This window comes from Corapipo altera, unplaced genomic scaffold, assembly GCF_003945725.1.
Source record: "Corapipo altera isolate COAL_440 unplaced genomic scaffold, ASM394572v1 23, whole genome shotgun sequence".
Classification (NCBI taxonomy): Eukaryota; Metazoa; Chordata; class Aves; order Passeriformes; family Pipridae; genus Corapipo; species Corapipo altera.
The window spans coordinates 7,303,690-7,318,462 of NW_020884878.1; the positions used below are offsets into that span (position 1 = coordinate 7,303,690).

General features: G+C 41.0%; 1 protein-coding gene across 6 annotated transcripts in view; it reads right to left on the reverse strand.

Annotated features, from left to right (window-relative positions):
* The window catches only part of EVL (Enah/Vasp-like), a 124,816-nt gene that overhangs the window by 68,733 nt on the left and 41,310 nt on the right, over positions 1–14,773 (reverse strand). For 5 of the 6 annotated variants that reach the window (XM_027638113.1, XM_027638114.1, XM_027638109.1 and 2 more), the window contains exon 2: positions 37–205. In XM_027638113.1, the coding sequence (XP_027493914.1) occupies positions 37–205 (169 nt within the window). Of the gene's footprint in view, positions 1–36; positions 206–8,581; positions 8,739–14,773 lie in introns of those variants that run through there. The other variant, XM_027638110.1, reaches the window with a different exon arrangement.

Here is a 14,773-nt window from a genome sequence, read left to right on the forward strand (position 1 = left end):
AGGTTAATTTACAGGAAACTCGATACAGTTACTCACTTGTTGATCCTGCAGTTTAACTCCAACTACCCTGAAGGTGTTCGTGGCTGTGTTGTGGTATATGTTGATTCTGCTGAATCCCTGCTGTCCAGGTTTGATTGGCACCCATTTCTTACTGGTATCGTCATAGACCATAACTGAAGCTCGGGCTTGGCAAATACTCTGTTCACTGGAGAGCGAAAACAACAAAAACAAGAAAAAAGGCAGTGAATTTGCTGCTTCTTACCGCAAACCTGTAAAGGAGAAGAAACCAAGAGAAACTATCAGAACTGCTTACAACATATGTTTTATAAGAGATCTGTGAATCCTTTGACTGTGATCTGTTAAATTAAAGCTGACATGTATGTGTTCATAGACTTAAAAAGCCTCTTGTATGCTGCTGCTTTGAACTGATAATCTATTTTATATAAAACATTAAGCCCTGAGACAGAACCTGCATCACATAAATGTTATGAAAACTATCCAACAGTATGAATGCTCCATTTATGTTATGTACCTACTGGCATGTGAAGCCTTTTGCATTTACATGAAAACCTACCAATATTTTACAGCTCCCTGACAAAACAAACGTGACATCCACAGCTGAGTTATACATTTAAAACTGGAAGCAAGCAGACCTTGAACCAGAAGCCACATTAGGTAAACTGAAGAAATCAATTAAGTTAATCCATCTGATGCCTAATACCCAGACCTGCTGACGCACTTAGAGGTCCCAGAATACACGGTGCAAAACACACAAGAACTCTTTTTTCCTTCATCCTAGTAGCAAAGAAAGTGGGAATCCATGAATGTCTGTATTCCAGCATTAAAGAAGTACCTACACTTTGTATAGCATTAATAACTATTTTTCTCCTTTAGATTCACAGAAATTCCTTAGTTCTTTACCTCTTACTTGCATATCCTGACTAACATATTGGAATGGTAATAAAACACACCCATCATGAGCAAGAAATGCCACTGGCAAATGCTGTTGAGGTGACATGTCAATATAGATCAGGATTTCATTCTCTTGACATCCCAGTCACTTTTCTTATATCAGAGGAAATAAGAGTTCCTAATATGACGAAAAAAATGCAAATCCTGCAAATTTTGAAGATGTGAGATCTTTAATGTAACAGGGATTTTCAACAAGCAAATAGACCTAAGATCTTAGACCTAAATGAAACTATTAGGATTTATGTCCTGCAAAAATTTTAAGTTCACGAGTGTCCTCTTAACTTTAGACCTATATATATGTGTATATATATATGTATACATATACACACAGATACCTCCCTTCCTAAGCCCAAGCTGTATTAAATAATTTTCCACAATGCAATATCAAGCACTAATCCTCTTTGCATATAAATCTTTTTTTCCTCCCTTCTTTGTTTGCTTTTACCTCCCTAGCATACACACACAAATACAGGAGAAGCTCCTGGGTGATGCTAAACCATATTGCTGCACTGCCACCACGCCAAATTACACCACTTGTAAATCGTACCAACTGCTGCACACCCAAAGCTGCCTGACCCCATCACTGTCATCATTTTAATGAAAGGGAGCATGTTACTGCAAGTATTAAGAGGATCTGGGTAGATTACAGCAGCAGTTTTCGATCTTTTCTGATTTGTGGGTCTCAAAAAGATTTCCAAGGCAGATGCATTGCCCATGGTACACTAAAGCCTACTGACTCTGGCTTGTTTTATCAGTCACTTCAGACAGCCTCCAGGTAGCCCACAGACCTCCTCCAGGCTGCGGGTAAGAGCCTGAAAACTCCTCACAGCATTTACAGAGGGAGTAATGACACTGGCAGACATCTCCATAAAGAGCAATGTAAGAAAATTCAGGATAAATTGTATTTTTATTATGTAGCATGGAAACAGCTAAACTCTGTTATTGCAGCAATATATTCAGATCAGAAAGGCTAAACATTATTTTATCTATATTCTTCTTCAGAATTTATAAAATTCAGCTCATCCACCAGTTGCTGTTGCTTTGTTACGAGAGATACCTGGAGAACAGCTGTGCCTCTGCTGATTTACTTACCCAGCAAATACCTCTCCCTTCTTTTTTTTTAAGGTAAGCTAATGTCTTGTGGCAGCTCCTCCATATCTGACACTAGCAGCTGAGGGATTTGAGCTCACTCCAGCCTGCCTAATCCTCCAGCTGGTGCAAGAGCCACAGCTTGGCAGCAGTGGCAGCATTGACTGCATCCTCCAGACCTGCCTGGGGATGCCCAGTCTGTTTTGGATTCACAGATGGGGAGAATGGGAGAGAAATATACCAGCAAAAAGGCAGGTATGCTGGATTAGCTTTGCCATGTGGAAGTAGAATGGCCAAAAATAACCCTCAGTGCAGTCGTGTGGCTGAATGGTGACCACCTGTCTGTGCTACGAGGTTCCATCTTCAGCTCCAGCGGTGAGGGGATCATCAGCTGCCTAGGGCACAGTAAGCCCCTGCCCAGTGAGCCTGTGGGATCCCAGAAAACATTATCCCTGGGAGAGTCACAATCGGCCAATGTTATTCCCCTCAAGCCTCGCCAGTCACTACAAGCCTCACTGTACACTAAAGTAAGCAAGAGCACATCAGTGGTTTCAATCAGAGCAGGCCTTGGACCCAATGTTGTCTCCATTTCAGGTGAATTTTGGAACCCACAATTACCATTAGCTTCTTAATTAGTCAAAATTAATTAAATTATCCTTCCATACAACAAGAAGAATACACCTAACCATACAGACACCAGGGCCTTAACATGGCATTACTCATAATGCCATATCCAAGTTCCAGTAGATATGGCAACTTTGCCTTCAGCCTTTGCTGCCACTAAAATTGACAGCACATAATCTGCTACTGCCCTGTGACTGAAACACAGATATAGACCTCAGGAGAAATATTTAATGCATGATGACCAATTGTTACTGTAACATAAAGCAACAACACATTGAGCTCAATCCCTGCTCTCCTGCAGTCAATGGAAGTTTTTCATCATTCATTTAAATGGAAACAGGATTAAACCTGTTATCTGGCCTCCAGTGAAATAACAGAAAGGAACATAAAACAAGTACAGCACAAGGGGAATCCATTCTTGCAAAGCACTTCATCAATTTTTCAACACTCAAAATGCTCCCAGGGACCCATTGCTAGATTGCTGTCTCACTCTAAATGGAGATGTAACTCTTTATCCTGAAGATTTTTACTCTTCCTACACATAAAAGGCACAACTAAAACTTGCTTTATTTTCCTAATACACAAAAGTTACTGAAAAATGGAGGTCCATTAAATTTCACATACCACATCAAATATTACTAATTCCCCTACTGATTTTTTATTTTACATTAACGTGCAGTCAGACTCATCCACCTGAGTTCACACCATAGGAAATGATGTATAAAAAATATAAAAATTGAAACATAGGTCTTGATTACAAAATCATTCAGATTTGCTCATAACATCTACTCCAATGTTCTACGCTTTACTCTGAGCCATTTTTAAGATATCTTATTTAAATGTGGAGGGGAAGGGGTTCTTCCTTGGGATCCAAATATGCACCTTTATTTGTTCTGAAAGCATTTTCTCTCAGTGCTTTACATCTGTGGGATGGCAAACATCTGCACCAGTACCACTTGTCTGCCTGAAGTTAAAGCAAATCTTCTTAACTTCCCATCTGATAGAAGCAGGCTGCACTGGGAAATCCTTTATTCACAGCGGGTACCTAAAATCCAGTGTTCGTTGTTGAGATTTACAGAATATTGTTTCAATATTACAAAACCATAAATTAAAAAAAAAATGTTTGCAGATTATACAATTTGTTTCATTCTGTTTAACCATTTTCACCCACTCTCTTCCATCTCTTGTGTTTAGGGTTCATCTTCAAAAATTAGCAGATTGGCTAATTTGGAGTTAGCCCTTCTTGAAAGGGTCAGTGTTGACCCTTTTTGCCCAACCCTGGTGAGTGTGGGCAGCCAAGCACATGCATGGGCTGGCCCCAGAGATTTGTCGTATCCTCCTTGCTTTGGTGTCAGCAGCATTGCCAGCCCTAAATGAGTCAAGTGAAACTCAAGCTACCAGAAACTCAAGGTACTACTGTATTTGGGGAGAACAGTCAAGGAGTAGCAATGAGGCTGCACTTCGAGGCAGTGCTGCAGAGGAGGTGCCTTCATCCTGAAATAACACTCCTCTCTTCTTCCATCTGTGCAGAACTTGAAAAAATGCAGCCCTTTCTTCCTGGCTTTTAGTAAATGTATGATTACCAAGAACTATAGCCAAAAAAGAGCCACAAAGGAGTACAGGAAAGATAATACAGGGAATCTTTGGGAAAATATCTGGGGGTTTTTGTGAATTATCACACGAGACTTAGTGCCATGGTTTGACATTACCTGGCTGACTACAAATGATTAAGTAGCAGGAAGAAATATAGAGGTGGGAGGTGAAACAAATGACAGAAATTTCCATGGAGGTTGGTAATGGAGGAGCCATGGATCAGAGAAAAGTCCTCCTGCTTCACTCTGCCTGGACCAGTGGGTTATCCAAACATATGAGCTTAAAATCTCAGGTCAGAACCACAAAAAACCTGTTATAGAGAATAAACAGGAAAAAAAAGAGCAAACTATAATGTTTGGAGGCAAGTCTTTGGCTCTGAAAGGTATCCAAGACTTTTCTCTCTTGTCCCCTACTGGGAAAAAGACAAGTGGCCAAGCTGCAATGTGCTCCTTCACTGACCTGTTTTCTCTACTTAAAAGGTTATCTTCTTACGAACAAAACTTTTGCAGAGTATGGTATTGAGGCACTGAGCCCAGCTCTGACCAGCTGGCCTGTGCAGAGCCTGCCATGGACCAGGGTTATCCCAGCCCAACCCTGGACCCCTTGTCCAGCACCAACCTACCCAGAGGTCGCCTCTCCAGGGATAACGGGAGAGGTTTACAATACTTTCTCCTAGAGCCAGGACAACATCATACAGCTTTTGGAGGGTCACCAAATCATGCTCACAAAAGGTGTAACAAATATCCACGGCCAGCTAACTTCAGGATGAAACACCTAATTGTGTGGGCTCTATTCCAGCATGCCAGGTGGATCTGGACACTTCCACTATCCTTCATATTTACAGATGCAACTGTGTCTTTGGGGCAGAAGCTCTTTTAGCAAAAACTGTGAAAGCTCCCTGACAGAAATCAAGCTCTCATGCTTTGAACCTATTATGGATCTACTTTGTTTCAAGCTGCTTATTATTCTCTCACCTTCAAACAAACTCTTTTCTGGCATTCACAGGAAATGCAAACAGCTATTTTCACAAACATTTTTCATTTCCATCTCCCATACATTTGCCCCATAACCTTTAAATGATTAATAATTAAAAATTATGTTGGACTGATCTAATAATTCTTATTGGTGTGAGAAATTGTTAATATTACTTAGCCTCAGGCTTGTCCTACTTGAGAACAAAACCTCAGCACATAGAATGTGTGAGATAACGCACAAGCCATTTAACACATCTCGCTCTACTTGTCCACTGAGGTTGCCACAGAAAGTCACAGTTGTGTGGTTAAACGTGACATGCAAGAAATTGCTGTCATGCTGATTTAAAAAGCTGACAGAATATTCTCCATATCAGTTTAAACAGCTAATATAAGTTCAAAATCCTGCATATGGAGGTGTATGATCTGTGCAGTACACCTCAAAATTACTAAGCTACAATTCATGTTCCTGCAGTATCTTAAAGTGTACTTCAAACTCTAATGGTCTAATTTGCTAAACATTTTAATTGTTTTCACTACAACAAATATAATAATGACTGGGAGACAGGGTGTTTCAGTAGTAATCTGAAACAGGTGGACATTTCTCTCTGACCACTGGATTTAGACAACAAAAAAGCCTGAGACACCCTCTGAACACAAGGCAGTCAGGTCATTCTGGCCATGTAGACTGTATCTGAGATCTGAACTCATTACAGATAAAGTTGCTGTAGTGCAGTGGCTCTCCAGTCTTCCCACCAGAGGTTCACTGCCAGCTTTGCTCATGACCACATTTCTCATTGGAAGCCTTATTTCTCCCTGTCAGTCATAGCTATGACTTCCCACCTTCTGGGACTTCCTTTTCAAAGTCTACTTCCCTCTGCAACCAAACTTGCAGCACAGCTGGTGTCACCATCGTACACCCTCCTTCCTCCCAGAGCACTGAAGACCTTCCTCAGCAATGCAAGACCTCATAGAGAAAATACAGTATTTAGCCACTTGATCACACAAGAGCAGCTCCACAGGGACTTTACATCCAGATAGGTGCTTTTAATCCTCAGTGACATGCAGATGCTTGAATATGTTATAGCAGATATTTAGAATAATAGCAGTCACACTTTCATATATAATATGGAGGTGCCACAATGACTATGTCCATTTCCTAGCATCCCTTGAAAAACCAACCCATGCACCCAGTGGTCAGAAGTTCTCAATTTGCATTAACTCCTGGTTGCCTACTTGTGCAGAGACCTACACAACAGTGCTGCCCTTGCCCCAGTCAGCCTGAAGTGAAGTCCAGTTCCCAGAGGAGCTGCTATTTTTTGGCCTCCTGCTCAGCTTGCCTGTTCACATTGAAGATCTGCCTTTGGTGCTGGGGTTTGGCTCCACTGCCAGTGGGAGATGAGCCTTTTGCACTGAGCATCTGCTGCAGGTGCAAGGCCATCACCTTTCTCCACTGTTAAACTCCAGCATCTAAAGAGTTTAATATTAAATAATTAGAAGAAGATAGTAAAAATATGAAGCTCCCTTCAGAAGCAGCTCTCAAAAAGACTGACGCTGTTAAAAAAAGTCACAACATACCTGCAAGACAAATACCTTATTTTATAGAGCAGTAAATGGAAATACTGATAACCTACAATGTTATCAAGAGTAAGATAAACACCAGTTCATCTCCACAAGGAGAAGGATTCAAGAATTACTCTACTTTCTGCTAGGAATAAGACATTAATTTTGAATTGTCTCTTACTACCCAGGCATACCCAGTGGGAATTGACATGTCCAGTACCTGCTGCAGACAGGTCAGCTGGAAACCAGAGTTTATGAGGCATCCAGGTCTCACACTAAGCCAGAACTTTGGCAGATGAGTTGCTAAATTTGGGAACACACACGCAATCCTGGTATGACCAGAGAAACTTGCATAACCTTCTGTCACCCCTCAGTGCTCTCGAGCACGGGAGAAGTGAGTAGAAATACAAAAAATAAATACAGTATGCAAAATATTAAAGCAGCAGAACAGATGTTCCACCTGGGCCTGACTGTCAGTCCAGAACAACTCAGTCCTCAGCACTGCCGGTGAAAGTCCGTGGAGAGCCCTGACCCCTCAGTGCCTGCCGCGACACTGAAATAGTACATCTGCCAATCAGTGGAGATTTGGGGCCAGCAGAGCAGCCACAGATTGATGCCCTTGTAAGCCGGTACATCTGCTTAGTTTATGCTGCTGAGATTTTCAAACTATGTGGTGTTGTTAATTTTAACCCATCGCTCTTCTGGTAGGTTTTGCGAACTGAAGCATAAGAATTCAAATGACTGTAAGGGGAACTTCGGTCACCAGTATCTCAACTCAGCATCTTAAAACATGCTTATAGAAATCTGCTTTGCAAAAGGCACTTCACAGAGGAAGTGGTGTGATTAAGAGAAGTGCCACTGCTGCTGGGCAGCCAGACTCCCAGAGCCATGCCATGATCTGGGAACCTTTCTCTTTCAATTTCCAACAAAGCAGTGTCACTGCTGTCTCCTAATGGAGAAACTCTACTGCTCCATTAATGCTTTGATTCACATAGCATTTCTTTCTGCAGTGAAGTGTGGTTCACTTTCAGATTTTGCATACCACCTTGAAGATATATTTTGGGAGTTCCTAAAAATAAACATCAAGTAAATGTTTAGAAGTTCCTAAAAATTAGTCAAGTAAATGTCCTGGAGAAACACTATGAACTCAATTAGTCAAAAACAATAAAAAAGCAACTTAACTGGACCAGGTTGCTATTAATACAAACAATTTCTCTTTACCCTTACATGACAGAAATAAAAACGAGAAGTAACTAATCTGGTAAAATACACATTATGCAAAACCTGAAACTGGACTGTCAAGTGAAAATACATGGCTGAAAGCTCTCACTCATGGGCTCTGAAAAGGCTTTGAAAGATCATAATCATAACTAATGACCAGGAGAGGCAGACTTGTAAATAAATAGACAAAATCAGCATAAAGGTCTTTCATTAAAGCCGGCATCGCTTTGACTTGATTTCCCTTCAATCCCAGAAGAAAAGCAAATAAACCTGTGACAACTCCCCTGGAGCTGATGGAGGCAGACCAGGAATGAAGGACGCTCGCTTCATCAAGTCAGCTTCTCCCTCACTGCCAGGGGATGCATATTAATGTAGCATTGCCATAAAAACTTAATTACCATTTTATACAATTATAAATTATTCTACAAGGCTATAACCAAAACACAGACCTTCTGTGTTTATCACGATATGTGCTCTCCTTCCCATCCAGTCACATTAAGTCTGGTCAACAAATTCCCTGCCAGTGTGCATGGTCCCCAGATACTTACGTGCCTGCCATCGAGGGGGATCTGGTCAGGCAATCCCACAGGAGTACACACTCAAATCCGGCACGTGTGCCTAAATCCAAACAGTCTATTTCACCTGAGGAGAAGACAAATTTGGCAGGGAGACAAGCCAGGAGTCTCTATGAAGGCTTATAACCAAAACAGGAAAGGGAAGCACTATTGAGAGAGCAGAAGGGCAGGAAGTAACACTTATACAAGAAGGGGCGGGGAAGGGACTTTAAAGAAGAAATGTATTATTTCTTATAGCTGCTTTATCAAACAAAAGTACAAACAATATAGATTAAGATTAGATGCGCCACCCTTGTCTCATTGGAGGTACAGATATTAAAAACTTTTTACTTATTTTCTCAAGGAACGGGTTTGCTGTCCAGGCAAAAGCAAAAGCAAACAAAGCTCAGACCCAGAAAAAAATTGCTGTTATTCATTTATGGCATGGGCGTTTACACAGTGCAGAACCAAACCCAGAGGCCTCAGTGGTATCAAGGGCCCCATTCCACCTTGGAGCCAACCTGGGATCCTGGTGGCTGGCTGGGGTCCAGCTCCAGCCCAAAACTTTTAACTGGTACAGCATGGTGCAAAATTTTATCTTTCTCACCTACTTTGATGCCTTTTGCCCATCTGCCCAAACTTGACACGGAGCAGAGGCAAGCAGACACCAGGCAACTTCCCAAAGCACCCCACAAACTGCAGAGCTGCTCAGCTCTTGAAGAACTGCTGGAAACACAGCAAGAACCCATGATTTTACCATGGAGGCACACAGGCTTTCTCTTGGAGTCAGCACCAGATGCTCTGAAGTCTCCACTAATGAACGGAAAACCTGCAGAGCCCTGAGGAGACCAGTCCTCAGGGGATTGCACAATTCCTGACATCCTTGCAGTGGTTGCAGAGTGCAACATACACTTGAATAGCCTTAGATCCCTGTTTAGTACATCAAGAAGACAGGAGTGTAAGAAATAGGCTGAATTTGGCAAGGCACGCCAGATACATAAACCCTTCAGCTCAGTTTCTGCCGGGGAGCAAGGGCTGCAAACACTGCTCCATCTGAGCAGAGGAGTAGAGTATTTTTCACCTTCGCTGGTTTTCCTGTTACAAGAGATTACTTTCATGGTTCAACTGCAAGACCTACAGAAACTGTTGGTGAAATGGCACCTAGTAAAAACATGGGTGTGAAAATCTGGTTGCTCTCATGATTGGCAGCGCATGGCCCATTCAGCTGTAGTGTCTGGTTCCTCTGCAGAAACTCTCTGTATGACTGAAGAGTTTTCTTTTTCAACTGATGGGGAAGTTTAAAATTAACATGAAATAAAGTTCTTACTGACATTCAAGCACATATTCTTCTGCTGTGATTTTTTGCTCCATTTTTTTTTCTGTTTAATGAAGCATTTTATTATCATATTCCTGGGATTTCTATTTGGCTGCATTTTCCTGACACTACACCTTTCTGCTTTGAGATCTGTGTGCATTTTGGGCACTACCTTGTTTTACTCAAAAAATCCTGCTTTTCATGAATTTAAAATTTGACATCATTTGGAGTCAAGTGGCATTTTCTCTGTAGAGCTCACACACTGCTTAGGCTATTATTGTAGAGTTTGTCAGTGCAAATACTACTTTACTGCACGTATTAGAAAAGGATATAACCTGAAAAATGCATCTCCAAATAAATATGGACACAAATCACTAATTGCCCAGATCAGCCACACTGTCTCCACTATTCTAGACAGAAGGATACAGGAAGATGGACTAAGCAAAGATCTGAGGAGCCTTTTTATTTCTCTGATGTCTTGTGTCGGAGATAGATACGGTCACTGATTTGCGGGGAAGGAGACAGCACTTAGTAGTCAGAATAGTCTTCCTGCTAAACCAAGTAGATATGATTCTCCTTACTCACAAACATCAGCTACAATAATATCAGCTAGAAAAGCCTGGTTTTAAAGATTTGTTTCTCCTGAACACAAACACCTTTGAGCACACCTGAAAACTCCCAGCCTCCCCCCAGCTCCTGCTAGCACCCTGCATGCCAAAAGTACAGCAAAGAGCACTACTGCCACATCCAATGTCACCCCAGGAAATAGTGACAGTGAGGAGGACAAAGCCCAGCATTGCCTCTCCGTGCCCCTTTGATAAGCCAAATTAATTTCATTAAGCACTGCAGCATACATTCCAGCAGAAGTGCCTCTAATCACCTCTTTGCATTGCTAAAATGCCTCCATGGCCCTGGACTAGAAAGGGAGCACTTAGAAGGAAAAGACTCTGTGACAAATGACACGTAAGACCGAGTAGCTGACTTCTATCCAGTCCTCACAAAGGACCATATGCTGGATAAACAGATTATTTCAGTCATGTGTTGAGATCTATGTGAGCAGATCAGGATTCCTAAACACAGAAGCGAAGCTTTAGTTGCAATTAAATGAATATTCCCATAGGTTTCTGAGTAACACGTCTGCTGGCCATGTACTAGGCTTTCATGTTCCAAGGACACCCAAGTATTGTATTTGCTTCTTTTGGAGAGTTTCATTACCAGATGAATTGTGATTTGTATAAGATAATAATGTCATATATTTTTCAATCCTTAGAGCTATTGGCTGAACCCAGAAAGGTGAGCATCTCAGCCTCAAAATGACTCATCTCCAACCACAAAACCCAGAAAATTTTTAAGAATGAAATGAAGCACTGTGTAATGTGTTGTGCATACTATTAAAAAATCCCCCACAATCATAATATAAAACTGTACCCACCTAAGACTTATTTGAGTAGACACGATTAAACCACTTTTTTCATAATATGCATTTCACACCTTCCAAATAACTTTATACATTTATATCTGTTGTTTTTAATTCTGTTTCTCTCCAAAAGCACCATATTATATTGCACAAATTTCAAAATTTGCAGATGGCAAGTCTTTCATTTATCAACCTCATGATTAAGAAATCTGAAAGTTCACACTGAAACTGTACACCCGAATTTCATAAACTACAACACGATTTCATGAATATATGCACAAATGCTATGCAACAGCATAAAAATATGCATATATATATATTCAGATTTGTAAATCTAATTTCACAGCTGTTAATAGTCTTTGAATGTAAGACATTTCCTCATACACAGAGATTTGCAACTGTTAAACATGCTGATGAGACAAAAAAATTCCTTTTCCTCAGAAAGTTTAACCCTGTATGTTAATATATGCTATTGCTCTCTCAAATCTCTTTTTTTCCATTCTCTCCACTCCTTTGAAAGGAGTAAGAGAGATACCAGAGAGGAGAGCAGAATATACTTATTTAGTATTAGAAGAGTTAAAAATGTGCAGTGAGGTATGGTTCCTACTGCCACTTTGACAGCAAAACAATTGTTCCTGTGCTGAAAATGAGAGTCTTCTTGAGACTATTACTTTAGAATGCAATCCCATCATGGCTGAGGTCCAAGGAAGTTTACTCGTGGACTTGAGAGGCACAAGATTTAACCCTTGGTATAGATCCATTCAAGTAGTGATAAATAAACATATGGCAGGAAAAAAAAAGTCTTTTGAAGGACCTGAGTTATGCCCTATTTTTTCCTTCCAGGAAGCCCCTGGCTGTGAATTCATGCAGTGCCCTTTGCTAAGACAATTTCATCTCTAAACCTCACTCTGCAGAGGGAACAGTCGGGACTCACCTGCTTTCAAGGGGATGGTTTTGGCTGATGCAAACAGCTTAGGTATTGCCTTAAGGAAATAACTGTATTGCAAAGAATTAACTCCATGGCTGCCTTCAATTTTCCTCTCTATAAACTGTGATGAGCAATGGGCAGTAAGCCCAGACCCCATGGTAAGCAGCATGGAACAAGTTATAGACCATATGGAGAGAAATAAACTGCCACTTCATACACAGGATATCTACAATGCTTTTTTGCTTGAGTCAGCTAATTGCACATCCGCAAATCAGCACATTTATAACAAATGGAGCATTATGATATCATGGGAAATCTATTTAATATGATCAAAGTCTGCCAGGAAAAGTCCCCCTGAAATTATTAAAGTACTTGAGTCCTGAGTGCTGGGGACATTTTACAGTCCTTATTAAACAAACATTTTCATGTCATTTCATGGCAGCCAGTGGCACCAAGGACTGTATCTTCTAAGTCTTCATGCCAGCAATCTCACTGCAGCCACCAGCATCAGCATCTCCCTGCTGCAGACAGAAGGCACCTCTGTACCTATGGTTAGAACCAGCCACACCACCCACAGCTCCTCCAGCAGCAGGTAAAGATCAGTGACTGCTCCCACCAGTAGCCTCAGATGAGGTGTACTATCTCCTGTCTTTTCCAGAAGCTGAGAATTAGAGTGTTGTAAACCCTCTTCTGTACTGCAGTTTTTAAGAGGTGTACTTGGCTTCTCCACATAACTTTCTTTTGATGTTAAAGTATAGCAATACTCTTGATCTAAAGAGCCATTAGAAATGATCTGAGTGCCAATATAAACTTATTTGGGGTACCAGTTAAAAAACATTCTCATATTTATGTCACCAAGCATATGCTGTCCTCCAGTGTTGCTCCACAGCTGATGTGTTTTCACCTCCAGTTTGGATTTTTCCTTAGATTTTAGTAAACATTATGATGAGTGGTTTCAGCAGCTGTAGGCAGTGGTCATTTCAACTGCACACATTACTTTTTTTTGTAGCTCTTGACTTATGAGGTGGTCATATAAATTTCTGGGGTTTGGATTTGAAACGAAAAATACTAACTTCACTATAGCCCCAAAGGGAAACCAGAAGCTTCTCACTCAAAGCTAGCCCTTGCTCATTTCTAGTACTAACCTTTGTTATTTAATGCTATCCATCATTAAGTAATGTAATTCGAAAATCATGTTTTACTGAACAAATAAGATACTTGTATCATGAGACACCTCTACATCATGTTGTGGGCACCATAACCAGTGGAAGTGTTTCTACCATAAGCTTTTTAGAGGCACATGGGTGGGAGAGGTACAGTCTAGCAGGTGTGAAAATAAGTGGGGGATTCTGATGTAAAGGATGCTGGAGTGAAGAAAACGCATGTAAACACAACTTAAGAGATCGGAGGGGAAGCAGCTGACCAAAAAATAACCAGAAATCACATTTAACTGTATTTTTATCACTTGCAGTTCTCTAAAGGCACATGCTTGTCTGATATTCAGGTTGCCAGCCTGATATCATTTGATATTAGTTGGGAAAACACTTTTCAAGACAGTAATACCATCCCTCAGAAGTCAGGGCTCAAAGTGAAGGCTGTGCAGGTTCTAGAAGGATGAGGACTAAGTTCACACCAAGATGAAGAATGCCTGGCCTTGTTTCTGACCTTGTTTCTGATGTTTATGCTTCTTGGAATAGGACAGGTTGGAAATAATAGCTTACTTAAAGGCACAGGGAAACTTCAACTTGCAGAAGGATCCCTGAAGGTGGAACAGGTACAGTCAGCAGTTTATCATGTCAACTCACCACATCTTTCACTGCCATGTAACACACAGTGGTGCACACACACAGGGGAGCTCTCTCCTGTGACAACAGTAATGCATCCATATTCCTTCCACATTTTTCACATCTTACAATAATACCCTATAACATTTTACAGGATGCTGACATAGTTTTGCATGACTCAACACCTGCTCTATCCTTGTTCAAGTAGGTAGAAAGAGTCCCATTAGCAATTAGCCATTCTAGGTGCAGCAGAAACTTATCTTTTACACATCTGTGTCATCAGTCAGACAGTAAAACAAGGTAAATTATACTGGGCTATCAGAACTCCATCTTAAATCCAATGTCTGCACTGATGGACAATGAATGTGGCCTTGGTATTTGCAGATATGCTTCATCTGGGAGGAATAACAAATCATTCTTGGGCACAAACAACAGGCTGCAGCACTGAGTCACAGTGTCTATGTGTCTACTTAGATTAACTATCTTCATTCTGTGAACATTGCAGATCTGACTGTCTGTAGCTTTCCGTCATGGAAAAGGGAATGCCCTCTTCAAGACGGGTATAAAACAGCACCAAATGTAAATAAACTGTACTCAAAAATCTCTATTAGAGGCTATTACATGTGGTAATCAGTGTGGCAGGATGTCCCCTGAATTTCACAGGAAGAATAATTTTCAGATTACTTTTGGTAAACACAAGGAGAGCTAGAGAATGGAGATGTGCAATATGCAAATCCTTTGT